This window comes from Hemicordylus capensis, chromosome 6 (genome assembly GCF_027244095.1).
Source record: "Hemicordylus capensis ecotype Gifberg chromosome 6, rHemCap1.1.pri, whole genome shotgun sequence".
Taxonomy (NCBI): domain Eukaryota; kingdom Metazoa; phylum Chordata; class Lepidosauria; order Squamata; family Cordylidae; genus Hemicordylus; species Hemicordylus capensis.
In genome coordinates, this window is record NC_069662.1 from 86208853 (window position 1) to 86225949 (window position 17097).

General features: G+C 43.5%; 1 protein-coding gene across 5 annotated transcripts in view; it reads left to right on the plus strand.

Moving 5' to 3' along the window:
- The window catches only part of GLI3 (GLI family zinc finger 3), a 376435-nt gene that overhangs the window by 297127 nt on the left and 62211 nt on the right, over positions 1–17097 (plus strand). For 4 of the 5 annotated variants that reach the window (XM_053264771.1, XM_053264772.1, XM_053264775.1 and 1 more), the window contains 2 exons: positions 11989–12205; positions 16179–16295. In XM_053264771.1, the coding sequence (XP_053120746.1) occupies positions 11989–12205; positions 16179–16295 (334 nt within the window). The remainder of the gene's footprint in view (positions 1–11988; positions 12206–16178; positions 16296–17097) is intronic. The other variant, XM_053264773.1, reaches the window with a different exon arrangement.

Sequence of the window (17097 nt, forward strand, 5' to 3'; positions counted from 1 at the left end):
TAAAAATCCTTGAGCGTGAATAGAGATTTTTATTTTATTTTATTGTATTGGTGTTCTGTAAATTGGGTTTTCTGTGGAGTATCTTTACAAATGCACATAATAAAGAATATATATAAATGTTTGAAAACAGCTGTTCTGAGGTAAATTCTACAACTGTGACCAACTACACAACTTGCTTAAGAGGACAGCCACAAAGAAGCGACAATGTTTGGTTTAGATTATAAGGTCTGTTTTTTCTTCTTGATGTCAGTTACTTAAAATATGATGCCCTCATGTAATTGAAATGTAATTTGCTGACCTGTTTTGCCTCCAGTTTTAAAATTTTAAGGAATGAGGATTAAAGGCAGAGAAGGTTGCAGTCTGAAACAAAGAGTTAAGGGGGAAATGAAAGATGGCAGAAAATAAAAGATAGACTGTGTTGGTATGTTTCTTCTGAAATCTGTTACAATAGTGAAACTGAATATAAAGTTAATGTTTTTAAGCTTTCTGGCCCTTGAGTCCCTACACAGTAAATTATTTTCATACTCTTTTTTAAAGACATGAGTAATGTCCCCACCCTTGCAGAGTTTTATAAATGTACATTAGATTCTAAAACAAAAATAAAACAATTAATCAGGCAGTATGTGTTTAACTTCCTGGCAATGCTCTATTTAGGAAGACCTCTTGGCCACACTCCAACATAGAGTTAGGTGTGCTTAACGCCCTGAAAGCAATAGGCTTAAGTTCTGTTAATGCTTCTCCAGTTCATACATTACCTGGGGTGTTCACATTGTGAAGGAACAGCACAATTCCCCTCAACCATACAGATGACCATAATGGATGAGATCGGCAGGGCCTCCCTGCCATTGCACAATCACACAAAGAGCCCATTAATGCAATTTCTTATCTCTCCCCCCACCTTCCACTTTTTGAGGGAGAAAAAGAGCATAAAAGTTTCTCTGCACAATTAACCAGGTGTTTGGATTCCTAAGATCATATGTTACCTCATTTGCACAGTAGCAGGGAGGGAGGAGTCCACAAATGAGACCAATAATCTAGGAAGCAGGCTCTTTTTTGGATTGTGGCCCTTGTGTCTCAAAATGAAGAGGTATTTTGTGAGAAATTGTTCTTTATTATAGACAGTTTATTGTTAATATGATCTATGGAGCCACAGGCTTACATGATGCTTGGCCTTACATCACTCTTGTGCTGTGCCCCGGGGCTGCTGCAGACTCCTAAGCAACCCTAATGCTGATCTGAACAAACAGTTGTGCAAGCAGTGCTACCATAGTTTTCTTCGTCATCACAAATGGGGGAAACTGTGGCAGTACTGTTTGCACAATTGCTCATTCAAAGCAGCGTTGGGGCTGCTTAGGGGTCCACAGCAGCTCCGGGGCACAGCGTTACAGAGATATACCATGTGGGCCACCGCTTTTGGTGTTGCAGCTATTGTTGCACCTTATTTTTTAAAATATATACAGTAAGGCATTTGTGCTCATGTACCCTGTACAAAATTTGACCCACTCAATGTGTTTCTGTTTTGGTGTTCTACATCCTTACTATACTTTTTAGCGATGATGCAAATCCACATAGTATTTTTCTGCATTCTTGGTTCAGCAGTTAAATGTGTGGAGTACAAAACCTGGCACCCTTTCTCCAAGGCCACGAGAAATTAGGATGCCAACTGTATAGAATGTGCAACCTGCAGTGGTTTCTATGGGTGGCTCCAAGATTTTGGGCACGCTGGACATAGCAGAGATATTGCCTCCGTTTCTCCCATTTACGACTGTGGCAGAAACTGCAACAGCACTGCTCGTACAACAGCTCAACCCCTATAGTGTCAGGGCTGCCTTTCAAGTCAGCAGCAGCCCTGTCACAGTGGCTCCATATCACTGCACATGATATCAGCACACTCTCTCTCCCTCTCCCTGTCTCCCCACCCTGCTCTCTCTCTCTCTCACACACCCGTAGCAGCTGGTGGAGGGGCGGTGAGAGGCACCTTTAAAAGTAAAAGAATTGGTGCTTACCTTGGCTCTTGCCGCACTAGAACGCTGCTCAGAGAAGCAGCATGGTGCCCAGCACCCAATGAAGCGGGAGATCGCCTCCGCCACTCACCTGGCTTCCATGGAGCGGATCCCCGACCCACAGCCAGGTGAGTAGCGCAGGCGATCCCCCGCCACAGGAGGTGCTGGGCGGCACACTGGTTCTCCAAGCAGCTTTCAGGTGTGGCAAGAGCAGAGGTAAGCACCAATTCTTTTACTCTTAAAAGTGCCTCTTGCCGCCCTTCCACTGGTGCCCTCACCGGCCGCTACTGACACACACACCCCAGGCTGGGGAGCTGCCACTATCCAGTCTACATATTCCAGCAGTGGTGGCCTCTCCACACACACACACACACACACACACATCCCGCAACTGTGCCACCACAGAACTACCAGGGACCATCTTGCTCTGAGGGAAAGAGAGAACAACGAAGTAAGACTAAGGCCAATGTAAAGATGTAAACATGTGGCTTGATATATTGATCTTCTTAAGCTTTTTGTGAACTGCTTTGGGAGGTTCACCTGAAAAGTGGTATATAAATGATAAATAAATTAAATAAATCCACACGTGTTTTGAAATGACATACGTTCTCAGTGTCATCTTAAGGTTATGAATTTCAGGTATAATGGCTAAATTGTGAGGTTTTTTAGCTTGCATTTTTGTTGCTTTTGAAGAAGAGTTGTTACAGTGAAAATGTATTAGGCATAGCAACTTTAAAATAGAGTGCTTTTACAAATGTAAAATATTTTACAACCTCTCTGTAGTTGTCCCAGAGCTGTGGAATGCACTTCCTGCTGAGATTAGAGCTGCTCCATCCCTGTTGGCTTTTAGGAAACAACTGAAGACCCATCTCTTCAGCCAAGCTTTTTAAGCCATTCGGTAGTTTTAATAGGTATTTTAACTTGATCTTTTATATGATTTAACTGTTATAATTTCTTGGATTTATTGTTCTAAACCGCCTAGAGACTTCAGTAGTGGGAGGTATACAAATATGTTAGCTAGTTAGTTAAGTTGAATGAATGAAACTTTTTTCCCTTCAACATCTTTTGAGAATTGCCTCCTTAGTTTGGCAGGTTTGTTTGGAAGTGGTTTGGAAAAGTCCCAATTTTTCCTATGATTTTTTTAACCCCCCTGCAAAGCTTTTTACTTCCTTATTTATCCAGAAATCTGTCGTTAACTTTTAGGTCTAATATGTGGTGTATAGTTAACTAAGTGTTGGTGTTTTTTACTGCTTTGCAGTGGCTCAATTTTGTAGATCCCTCTCTGTTTCAATTTTGTTATGTTTCCACTCCCCTGATTCAAACTTTTAAAAGGTGAACATGCCTGCTTTTCACCTTTCTAGCACAGAGCAGGAGATCATCAGGTTACTCCAAAGTGCATTTTATAATATTATCAACTCTAGTATAAAGTAACTCAACTTATCTGATGTTCAGGAATGATGAAAACATTTGTGAACCATATTGCATTCCATTGATTTGTTTGGCTTGTGTCATTATGTATTGAAGTCACTTCTTTATTGATTTAAATTAAAAATTACAGGCAGCTTTTCCAGAAAGGCCCTCAGAGTGACTTACGGACTGCTAAAATGCAAATTTAAACAAACAAGGCCAAACAGAATACAATAATAATAATGATATGTACTGTAGGGAAAAAATCCCAAAGCAGTATAGAATCTCAGCAGAGACAAAATAGCCATTAAAAGAAATATTATCATAAATACCAGACCAAGTCTATTGGGGGGGGGGGGGGTTTGCGTGCACGTGTGCTTGTGCGCTTTTCTCCACTTCCCTTGAAGCTATGGGGGGGGGGCGGGATACTGCAACAATATAAACATGTTAATATCAAAAGTGCTTTTGTCCACTTTCCTTTGGGCAAAGTCCTGTACTGGTTATCTCCTAGCATCAGTGCCCGCATTGTGTCTTTTAGTTCTGTGTGTAACTACTCAACTGGAACATCATAAAGCATAAATGCAACAAATGGTCTCCAGAAACTGTTGGTGAGAGCTGTTCTGAGGCAGGACCCTACAATAATTAGAGGATGTTATCCTGGCAGCTTTGAGTAGGTTGCCATTTATTTGAGTGTTTTGCTCAGACTCTCTCCAACTAATTGATGCCTCTTCGTTCTGAGCCAAACCTTTGTTTCAACCTCCAGTGAGACTGAGGGAAGTGGGATCTATATTGTCAGCTCTAGGAGAATCTTCAAGAAACCCAGCATTTCCAGAATAATGTTGATCATACATGAGGAAATACAGATACAAGGACTGTGGCTCTGTTCCCTATTTTTGCTTCCATAGTTGCTTATGATGTTGCTGCTTTCATTTGTACACCACTGGCACTGGGAGACTAGTAATTTCTCTTTGTCTTCTGTACTGCAAGCTGTTTGCTGGGATACAAGTTAGACAACTCATTCCTAGAATGGGGATATTGCTTTGGAGGTAACACCTTAAGTGGCACAGTGGGAAATGCTTGACTAACAAGCAGGAGGTTGCCGGTTCAAATCCCCACTGCTGCTATATCGGTCAGCAGTGATATAGGAAGATGCTGAAAGGCATCATCTCATACTGCGCGAGAGGAGGCAATGATAAACACCTCCTGTATTCTAACAAAGACAACCAGAGGGCTCTGTGAGTGTCAGGAGTCAAAATCGACTTGATGGCACACTTTACTTTTTTACTTTAGGTAGGTAGGTAGGTAGGTAGATGGATAGATATTAAAAAGCACCACATAAATGTTTGAGCAATAGACATGACAGATGCTTGGGGAGGGATTGAGAAGGCAGCCTGTTGAAAGCAAGGGGAAAGTGGAAAGACAATGGACATTTGATTCAGATGCTGTACATGAGGAGAGGTTGATATTTCAAAACCATTTCAAACCCATCCAAGGAAGTCTGGGAATTGCAGTTGTGTTAAGGGAGTAAGGATCATTAGCAAAATGTTCTTCAAGCTAGTCTGAATTTCTGAACCAGAAAGCACTAATACTGTCCCTATCACCAGGGGCGTAACTATAATAGGGCAAGGGGAGACAGTTATCTGGGGGCCCACTGCCTTGCCCCCCCGCCAGAGGCAAGTCACATGACTGAATCCCCCTGCTGTGCACCCAGCTGGGCTTCCTTCAGTTGTATTCATCCTCCTACTGATGTGAGTGTTAAGACCTGGAGCTACCAGAACAGCATGTCTTTCTCTAGTACCATTAAATGACTTGCATTGTCCACAATTTACAAAACTTTTTTAAAAAATAATTTAGGATGATGTTCTATTGTGGCAAATAGGTTTTTAATATCTATATCTATATCTATATCTATATCTATATCTATATCTATATCTGTATCTGTATCTGTATATATGTGTATATATATATATATATAATATAAGTTTTACTATGCTTTTTGTTACCACTATTCAGCCTCATTTAAGATTTCTTTACTTCATGAGCTGAGCTTCAGTGAGGGAGGGGCCCATTTAAAAATCTTGTCTCTGGGCCCACCCCAACCTTGCTACGCCCCTGCCTATCACCTTCTGCTGTACTAGTGGGGAGAGGTCTTAACTTCTGGAATAGTATCACCTCTTAGTTACTAGGCAGAGAACATCATTCATGGGGCAGTTTGTGTGTGTGTGTGTTAGTTAATTCAAATTAATTACTTATAAAAGGGGGCAGTTGTAGCAGCTGTATGAACCAAACTTAAGCAGCTTAGTTCTGCACTCCTCACTCATGTTTGATCCTTAACCTTGTTTGATCCTTAACCCACGTCTTTTCTCCATTTTTGTGGTAGGTTTGTATTTAAATATGAATCTGCTGAATGTCTAGTTTGACTTGAAGACTATAATGCTAAACTCACTTATTAAGGAATGTCCCATCAGTCTTAATGGGATTTACGTCTGATTAACAGGGGTTAGGTTTAGGCAGCACATTGATAACTTTTTGTGTACACACAAACCTATGTCTTTCCATTGCGAGTCATATGTCTCTCTCTCTATATATAGACATAGCAAGCCCCACCCACACAGTGCTTTACCAATTGGAGGTAACAGAGCAGAAGCACCGTGGTGACTGGGCAGTGAGGATTCCATATGCAGATAGGAAAGAGAAGTGGGTAGGGGGCGAGTTACTGAGCGAGCAGCAGGGAGGGGTGAATGAATGAGCAGGTGGGGAGGGGTGTGAGAGAGAGTGGTGGGGAGGAGGTGAGAGATTGAGAGCGGTGGGGAGGGGAGAGAGAGTGAGCTGCAGGGAAGGGAGAGAGAGCAAGTGGTGGGGAGCGGGCGAGTGAGCAAGTGAGTGGCAGGGAGTGAGTGAGCAGTGAGGAAGGGGCGAGTGAGTGAGCAGCGGGAAGGGTGCAAGTGAGTGAGCAAACGAGTGAGTGTTGGGGAGAGGGCGAGTAAGAGAACAAGCAGGGAGTGAGAGAATGATTGGTGGGGATGGGGCAAGTGAGTGAGTAAGTGGTGGGGAGGAGACGAGTGAGTGAGCAAGCAGCGGGGAGTGAGTGAGTGAATGAGCAAGTGGCAGTGAGGGGGCGAGTGAGTGACCAGTGGGGAGAAGGCGAGCGAGCGGTAAGGAGGGGGAGAGCGAACAGAGAGGGAGAGAGCAAGTGGCGGGGAGGGAGCAAGTGAGTGAGCAAGCAGCAGGGAGGGGGTAAGTGAGCAAGGGATTGGGTGAGTGAGCGAGCAGCAGGGAGGGGGTTAGTGAGCAAGCAGTGGGGAGTGGGTGAGTGGCAAGTGACTGGTGGGGAGGGGCGAGTGAGAGAACAAGCAGGGATTGAGAGAACAAGCTGTGGTAAGGGGATGAGGGAGTGAGTGAGCGAGAGAGCAACGGGGACGGGGGGAGTGGGTGGCTGACACTGAGCAATAAAGCGGGGCTGTGGTGGGAGGCAAGGAGAGCAACAAAGTCCTAGCGCATAGATGCTCTGTGCGGGTTCAGTTAGTTGTCATTATATTGATTCACTCAAGCAAAAACAAAAGGATAGTAAAATAAAAATGCTTTGCTACCCATTCACTAAGAATAGACTGAAACCTGCCTGAAATAAAACTCAGAAAGACAATAAGAAAAGGCAAACTGTTCAATAACAGCTACTTATTGCAATAACAAACTTTAGATAAAGAAAAAGAATTGGTGACATAGTGTTTTTTACAGTACTTTTATTGATAATGTTGCTCTGTTACGTTCCTCTGTGTGAAGCAATTTCTTTAATCTTGGCTCGTGGTCCACTCTTTCATATGTCTCTAGATCTTATTACAAGGGGGAGAGAAAATCAATTGGTTAAATGTGTTTTGAACACCATGCTTGTCATATCACTCATTTGTTTGCAAAGATGGAAAGCTCAGACCATCCAGAATGTCACCTAAAGAATTTCTATCAGTGCCGTTTGGTTGCAGAAACTGATGGATTAACCTCTTCCCCCTCTGAAATTAGTGATCAATGAGCCTCAATGTAGAAATATTCCAGTGGGAAAGCGCCTGCTCCCCCTTCCAGTTAAACAACAATAAATGTCTATTAAAGCCCATTATGCATGCTAATACCTGTCATCACTTCATTACTGTACTGTATTTCCCAGAGTACTCTCCAGCCACACTGCAACAAAATGGTACTGGGTAAACCATTCTCTGTAACATCATGTAGAAATGGATTGTTTAGGATCAAAATCCCTTAAAAATACAGTAAGTTTCTGCAAAGTTTTGCCAGTTACTTACCTTCAACATTAAAATTACTTGCCTTCAAAATTTAAAACCAATCTACTAGATGACTGTACATTCTTAAGTTGCCTGCAAAAATTTGTGAAGATTATATTTGCAAGAATCAAAGAGCATTCACTGTATTGTAATATCTATAGTGGGTTTAATGCAGATTTGAAATCTGCCATCACAAGTACTACTATGGTTAAGCACATTAGTTGAAAACAATTCAAATTCTTTCACCATTTCAAAGAGGAATTCTAGTTCTTGAATTGACAATTGACAAAAATGATTGATTTTTGTCAACTAGATCACAGTTCATTAAAAAAGGGCGGCCCAATGTGATTAAGTTACTGTTATTCCTGGAGATATTCTCCCATTGCAATAGTTTGCCTTTTTAAGGCAGAATATTAAGAATACCCAGGGAGAATTTTACAAGCTTTTGAGGAACTCCCTTTCCATTCTGCATTGTATTCTTTTCATAAAGGGAGGCAGAAATGTCCCCAGTAGTAATTGTTCACAGCAAGAGTTAGAGAGAAATTGGTAATAATATTCAGTTATTGCAGCCCCTTAGTCCTTGCCTGTAAGCAACCATGAATGATTACAGCATGACTTAGCTAAGGTAGCCTCTATGGATGATTGATAGGACATTAATCAAAAGATGCATATCAGCTTCAGAATTTGTTCACAAGCTTTCTTCTAATAGCTGATTTCATGTTCACTGAGCTCTGTGCCAGTTTGTTCAATTTATTCTTCAGTGTACAAGCCATTCATCACAGAGCACAATGATTTCTCTCTCTCTCTCTCTCCCTCCCCCCCTCCCTCCCCTTTTCAGGAGCCAAAGATTGTAGTGGTATAACTACTCTGTTTGGTTCATTAAAATACTATGTAATAATCTAGACTTGCACATCCATGTCTACAATTTAAAATTTAACCCTCCTACACTGGTAAAAAGTACCTTACTACTAACCACATTCTGTGGTCAAATAGATCATATTTTTAATGATCTATAAAGAAAGGTAAGACAGTAACTCCAATTTAATGTTATAAAAAGAAAGAATATATCAAGGAATAGAGTATAGGGGTACAGCTATACAGGAATGGTTTTTGGAGTCTACAATTACCTCCAGTGTTAATTACAACGCGGTCTCTCAGAATCTTATTCATGTACTTTTTGCTTCTACTCAAAGCTTCCTGGAGGTATGATTTTTTTAAAAATAAGTAATTAAAACACATTTATCTTAATTACTTCACTAACATCAAATAATTATTGCATTGTTGAATGAGAAATTTCACCATGTTGGGGTCATTGAGACCCCAATACTTTGGATGGGTAGGCTTTAATTTGTCTACGGTCAACTTTAACTGATGTACACCCAATGCCCCTTTTGTAGAAACCTCGGCGGGGGGGAATGGAGTGGGTTGAAACACTAGAGAATAATCTACTGGTTTCATTGTAGGAAAATACAGGGGGAAGCATCGAGACTAAGTTAGCCATGATTAAGCACGACTGAAATAAATAAAACAAGTTAGTCAGAACGTTGCCCAATGCGACTTAATCATAGTTTACTTAGTCTGGACCCACCTAGACCTAGTAGCTGGATCATCTGCAGGGAAGGCAAGCTTCTGCTGCCTTCCCTGCTGCCCACCCTTAAGCCCTCTCATGCGACAGTGAGAAAGGGCTCCAAGAGTACATGTCCATCATGACAGCACCACAGATGACCCTACATAACGGCTTTATCTGTCTAAATAACACATCCACCTTATTACTTTATTATTTTTCTCTCTCTGTAAACTGCTGTGGGAGCTTTTGTTGAAAAGCGGTATATAAATATTCATTGTTTGTTTATCTGTCAAAAGTATTTAACCTAAAATTGGGTTGATCTACATGGAAGTACAGTCAATATAGAGGTATATCAGTTGCTGGTAGGCTCCAGTAAAGAAGTTACAGAACAGGAGAACATGGTTCACGGGCTCAGCTTCCTAACCATTACAAGGGCAGACCCGCAAGGGTAGGGGAACCCCAGCATATCTTCCCTGAAACCCTTGTGAAGGAAGTGGATTAAGTATTGCCCAGGCAAACAGACTTCATTATTAGATTACATGAGGGTTATATAGGTTAGTAACTGAATGAAAGGCATTTTCATAAACAATGGCTAAATAGTACGGAGGGCAGCTTCCCTTTTCTAGCCCCAGAGGCGCCCAATATTTTTGGGAGTTAAGTCTCAATGGGCTTATGCCCTAATAAGTGTATTTTGGATTGCAGTCTTTGTTGAGGAAGGAGAAGCATAGTTATGTTCAACATCACAGCAGCAGGAAGCAGAGGAGTGGCAGGGATAAGCAAAGCAGGCAATGAATCCAACTGCCTAGTAAATAATTACTTGAAATACTGATGTGACATAGTGAAAACGATGACAACGTTTTCAGAACAGTGTCATGTAGCAGCCAATCTTCTTTCAGTGATGCAACTACATAGAAGTCTTGATATTGTTTTGCATGAAATCATGCAAGTTACTCAGAATAGTCAGTCTTCGAGGATTCCAGTGGTTCTTTGATACGCATACATAACTTGGATCTGGATGCAGTTCCTAGCTCAGTCAAGAAATCACTGTACAGTATTTAAGAAGTTGCTGTTTTTCAGCCTCAGCTTCCCATATATAAGGTATCAACAGTGGTATTCCACCTCATATAGCAGTTTGATGGTAAACATAATTTTTTTAAAATTACGATATTGGGAGCTGCACAGGATTGGTTGATTGCCTTCAGTTTTTTTAGCTGATGTGGAGCTGTATTTAAGAACAAGACTCAGCCACCTTTGTATAGCATTGAGGATGATGTCTTACATTGAAACATTTGCTATTTTGCTACGTCTGTTTCGTTTTTAATTTTTAAAAAACTTTTGAATGTTTTTAAACTTGTAAACTTTTAACTTTCAATTGCAGATTAAAGGTCATTGAAAAAAGCTTTGAACTGTGGAAATGCATATTCCATCGCCCTTATACTGTCTTAATTAAAAATTGTAAAGCACTTTAAATAATAACTAGTTGTTCTGGTAAGAACTAATCTGCCTGCTTCCTTTTCACTATAATCTTAATTGAAATTTCCATTCTCACAAGTTAGCCCACTTCAGCCTTAAAGGTTCACATGCCTGCCATCTTGAATTGGGGTGTATGACATCATCACAAACTACGATCAGCCATCTCTATGTGTAGCCTACACCTGTAGAAATTTGATTCAAATTGGTTAGGCGGTTTACAAGGTGGCTTAGTTACCCCTCAAAAATTCATGCATCCGCTATCTTGAATCAGGATAGATGACATCATTACAGACTACGCCCTTGAGCTGTACCTATGTGTTCCTAAACCTGTAGCAAATTTGGTTCAAATCAGTATGGCGGTTCACAAGTTAGCCCACCTGCTCCTCAGTCATTTACACATCCGCCATCCTGAATTAGGGTGGATGAAATAATCACAGACTATGCCATTGAGGTATCCCTATATGTCGCTCACTACAGCTGTACTAAGTTTGGTTCAAATCGGTTAGAGGGTCCACAAGTTAGCCCACTTGCGCCTCAAACATTCACGTGTCTGGCATCTTGAATCGGGGTGGGTGACATTATCACAAGCTGTGCCACTGAGGCATCCCTATGTGTACCAAATTTGGCAAACCAAATCATTTGGTTAGGCGGTTCACGTTAGCCCACTTGCACCTCAAATGTTCATGTATCCGCCATCTTGAAATGGGATAGAGTACATAATCACAAACTACACCATTGAGATGTCCCTTTGTGTTCCTACAACTACCCAGTTTGTTTCACATTGGTCCAGGCATTGCGAAGTTGATGGGGGCGGGAATACACACACACACACACACACACACACACACACACACAGAATGCCAGAGGATCTCATAAGATTACTCTCAAGGAAAGTTGGCTAAAAATGCTGTAACCAATTAATGCTACTATTTTCCTGATTTCTCCATTCTGTTTCCTATTTATCAGTCTATATGCTCTTGTTCTCCATTAAGAATCTAACATCAGTCTGAAGTATCATAGTGTCTAAGATGCTGAGATATGCATTTATTTATTTATCCATTTGTTCATTCATTTATTTTATCATATTTATATGCTGCCTGAAATGTGTATCTCTCAAAAGTTATAAAGATATATGTATCGTTCGTCTCAAAGAACCATAGTTGTGGAGATGCATTTACTGTCCTCATTTTCAAGACGCTAAAATATCCTCACCCTGTTTGATTCTGTGATTGCTTAACTTCTTCCAATTCTGTTTCTCATGATGCAGCCCTGCTCTGAGTTTCACCTACCCTCCCACACCAGTATCCCTCCAGCAGATGCACCAACAAATCATTAGTCGTCAACAGGGCCTGGGCTCAGCCTTTGGACACAGTCCTCCACTTATCCATCCTGCTCCAACATTTCCTACCCAGAGGCCTATTCCTGGCATCCCTAGCATCTTGAATCCTGTCCAAGTCAGTTCAGGTCCATCAGAGTCCACACAGGTAAGAGAACGTCAGAAAAGGCTTTGCACAAGGCTAATTTATTTTTAAAGCAGACCACATTGTCATGTTAGCGATTAATCACCATGGCCACTGAGCAGATTGGCTAACAAGTACCTTGGGGCTGCAGTATATGCAATCTTTTATTATAAATTACCCAGAGTGTATCATGGTTTTAGATTGATAGAGTGTTTTCCATCCTTCATAAATATTTCAGTTATCATTCTGAACTCTGTGTTTTGGATCTGACAGTTTGAGAATGCCGAAGCAAAGGGCCTGGGAAATGGTAATATGCTAAGGTAAAGCAGTGCAGTTCACATCCCACTGAAGTACATTGCAAATATTTCCATTGATTTTTGTATTCCTGGATTATTGCACCCAATAATAGGGTTAGGACCCAAAGAGGGCTTCCATGCACCATGCTTCCATGAAAGTACAAGAAGGCAGCTGATTTTTCATTCTGGTTCCAGACCCTTGTGCCATGTAAAATGCAATGCCAAAGGATACATCAACTGTTTTTTGTGGGGGGAGATGAGAGTCTGAGGTAGGAAAGGGAGTGGCAAAAAGCCCCACTCTCTGCACAAATACTATATGCAGCCCTCTGGATCTCAGCCACAGCTAGCAAATTCTGTTCCCCAAGTCAGCTAAATATTAAGCATACATGCCACTCTGCTGTTATGGAGGCATACACATTATTGAAAATTGTAGAATTGTACTGTGCTGAGCAAATATATTTCAGAAATTTTGTTTAGGAACTTTGAATTTACTGAAAACTAGCAGAGTGCTAAATTACACCCGCCCCTAAATTAAGAGAGACTAACAATACTAATATATATTAGTAATAGTCATCAATATACATGGCACTTGACAAAGGACAGGTCTCAGGTGAAAAGGGACAGGTCCCTGTCAGTGTTCCCTCTAACAGGGATTCCCAGATGTTGTTGACTACAACTCCCAGAATCACCAGCTGCAATGGCTCTTGCTTGGGGATTATAGGAGTTGTAGTCAACAACATCAGGGAATCCCTGTTAGAGGAAACACTGGTCCCTGTACCAAATGACTTACACCCTAACATTTGACATGGGAAAGGAAGTGTATGTTGGGGTAAAGAGAGAAAGAATATGCTTTTATTTCAGTTACATGTTAACCTACCCCCAACTGCGTAAATGTGCATCAACAAGCAAACCACAGCACTCTAAGCTATGCTCCTGTTGTCAAACTCTTACCTGCACTCTGGTACACAGTGACACTGTTCTTACGATCAGCCTAAACCAGGCTAGGAATGCCAAGCCTGGTCTTCACTGATCATAAGAACCATCAAGAGCCGCATGGGTCCCAACGGCAGCGTGGCGGCCAACCTCGCAAAGCCAGTGCTCTCTTAACCACATTTTTCTAATCATCTGCCAGCCCCGGCTGCTTGCATCCAGGGCTGGGAGACTGTGGGTCTCCTGGCCAGCATCGGGGGGACCCCCATAATGCCCCACGCATTAGTGTGGGGCATTATGAGATTTCCAGGGGGCAAGGAGAAAGGGTTCAATATATCCATAAATATGGCCCCTCAGCCACCTAATGGCGCAGCAAGGAAGTAACCTGCCTATAGAGCAGGAGGCTGTTGGTTTGAATCCCTGCTGATGTGTTTCCCAGACTATGGGAAACCCCTATATTGGGCAGAAGCGATATAGGAAGGTGCTGAAAGGTATCACTGCATACTGCACGGGAGAAGGCAATGGTAAACCACTCCTGTATTCTACCAAGAAAACCACATGGCTCTGTGGTCGCCAGGAGATGACACAGACTCAACAGCACAACCATGGCCCCTCATATGATATGTATGTTATTAATAAAACATGACACTGGGTAGAAGACCACCCTAAAAGGAATGGGCTTTCTATCCCATTCCTATATTGTCAGTTGAGAGAAAAACTACAGCAAAAATGAATTGACTTTCCATGGTGGCGTGGTTTCTATCTCATTAAAACAGCCCTGTGTTAAGCCATTTGGATGGGATAAAACACCCTGATTGTCTTTGGAAACTTCAGTTTTGTATTCCCTTGCAAGCTCAACTGAACTTGAAAGATGATAGTGCTTGAAAACTAATCTAGGGCAGATGAAACCAGCCCCTCCCACCAAGTCAGACCTAATGTTTGGAACAAATAAAACATCCAGAAGCATCTGACCTCACAGAAGCAGGAATTTTAGCCACCACAACAAAGCCAAGAGGATCACAAAAGCAGTAACAACAACTTCAGTTCAATCTGGCGCCTGTGGATCAACCATCCACACTACATCTCTGATTTTTCTAATTTCTACTAGTGGAATACAGCCCAAAGAAGGTGTGTGTGTGTGTGTGTGTGTGTGTGTGTGTGTGTGTGTGTGTGTTGGAGCTTGGTTCCAGGTGGAAAGAGCAAGAAGATTTAGAGGTCAGAGGTGGGATATATAGCACTGAGCCGCTTCAGAAGATGCTCGCTAGAGGGAGGGCCATGCAGGAAGGAGCCGGCTGAACGCTTGGCAGCCCGAGTCCAACACTGGGGACTGGAGGAAGGAGGAGGCAGCAACGGCCAGCGGGGAAAACACAAGCAGGCTAAAAAGCATGGGGGGGGAGCATGAATGAGAGAGCAAAAAAGAGAGAAAGAAAGAGGGGGAAACGGAGGAGGGAGCAAGCTGGGGCAGAAGGCTTGGGGGGAGGGGACTGGGGTAGAAGGCTTGGGGGGATAGCGGACTGGGGCAGAAGGCTGGGGGGGATAGCGGACTGGGGCAGAAGGCTGGGGGAGGGGACTGGGGCAGAAGATGGGGAGAGTGTACTGCGGAGGCAAGCAGAGGGCCGTGGAGCTGGCGGGCCTGACCTGGGGACTGGTGGTGGCCGCAGACTCTAGCGAGCAAGAGAGGCACGCGGGGGTGGGGAGACAGAGCGAGTGAGAGAGGCGCGCACGGGGGGAGAGACAGCGCAAGCAAGAGAGAGGCGCGGGGGGAGAGACAGCACGAGCGAGAGAGGCGCGGGGGGAGAGACAGCGTGAGCGAGAGAGGCGCGGGGGGAGAGACAGCCCGAGCGAGAGAGGCACGGGGGGAGAGACAGCATGAGCGAGAGAGGCGCGGGGGAGAGACAGCGCGAGCGAGAGAGGCGCGGGGGAGAGACAGCGTGAGCGAGAGAGGCGCGGGGGGAGAGACAGCGTGAGCGAGAGAGGCGCGGGGGGAGAGACAGCGTGAGCGAGAGAGGCACGGGGGGAGAGACAGCCCGAGCGAGAGAGGCACGGGGGGGGGGAGAGACAGCGCGAGCGAGAGAGGCGGGGGGGCAGAGCGAGCAAGAGAGCTGTTGTGGGCGGGGGACAGAGCCAGTGAGAGGGCTGTGGGAGGACCAGCCAAACAAATTCTCCCAACTAACCCCAAAAAGGAAGTGAACTACCGCACAGATGCTCTGTGCGGGTTCAGCTAGTACAGCTATAATGCATAAGAAGTGAAGAAGAAATTAACTAAAACTCATATAATACAATAAACAGAGATTCCGAACATATTAAACTGTTGCATGCAAACTGTGTGGTATTACAAACAAGCTCACGTAGTTATTCAAAAATTCCCACACTCCTCTGGTGTTCTCTAGTGGGTCAGTCCATATAGAAAAGTTTTAATCATTTGCAGGGTTGAAGCAAATTCCAGTGTAAGGTCCATACAGAGTTGGTTCCTCAAGTAAAGGCATTAAGGAGATGCTGCAATTCATTCACCTTCACAATTAAAGCCAGGCAAACACAAAATTCATTTTGTTGCTGCATAGTTCATCTTGAATTTAACAATTGCTACAACAAAGTAAGAACATCAGAAAGACTTCCTCAGTTCTAGAAAGCTGAATTCAATTCTACATATCAATTATACATGGTCTATTGGCCAAATAAAATTGCTCCAAAGAGTTTGCATATATCTGTGCTTTAAGGAATGTATTTGGATCTCAATCTAATTGTGTCTTTTGGCATGTAAATACATGCAGCAGAATAAACCCACGAGTGAGTCTGCAGTGAGCAGTACAGGGGACCCGATGCATAACAAGCGTTCCAAGATCAAACCAGATGATGACCTCCCCAGTCCAGGTGCAGGAAGTATGCAGGTAAAATATTGAAGGTCCACAAACATCTATTTTTCTCTTAGCTTCTCATCAGTCACAAATTACTGGAGCATTGTTTCTCTGGTCTTAGGAACATAGGAAGCTGCCATATACCAAGTCAGAGCACTGGTCCATCTAGCTCAGTATTGTCTACACAGACTCGCATTGGCTTCTCCAAGGTTACAGGCAGGAATCTCTCTCAGCCCTATCTTGAAGATGCCAGGGAAGGAACTTAGAACCTTCTGCATGAAAGCATGCAAATGCTCTTCCCAGAGAGGCTGCATTCTCTAGGGGGAATATCTTACAGTGCTCACATGTAGTCTCCCATTCAAATGCAACCAGGGTGGACTCTTAGCAAAGGGGACAATTCATGCTTGCCACAACAAGACCAGCTCTCCTTCTGAGGCTCTGGCCTTATATACATCCCGAGGCAATTCTCACAATCGACAAAAAGCGGGCTAAGGGAGCCTAGCCCACTTTTTGGTGGTCCTGTACTGCCATGGGAGCCACATGGCTCCCAGCAGCTAACCCGCCTAATTCCCCCTCCCCTTAGCCGAGGTTAATGGAGTGAGCGCTCCATTAACCTCTTCACCTTTTCTTTCTGATCGTGTATTGCTGTGGTGCAGTTCTGCGCCACAGCAACACAGGAGGAGACCCCCGGTGGGAGGCTGAAACCAGCCTTGTGGCCCTGAGGGTCTCTCCAGGATGCCCCCCGATCCCCACAGCCCTGCCGGCACCATGAATGGGCTAAGCCCACTCTCCCTGCAAACCCCCTAAAGGCGAGTCTCACTGACTCGTTGCACTG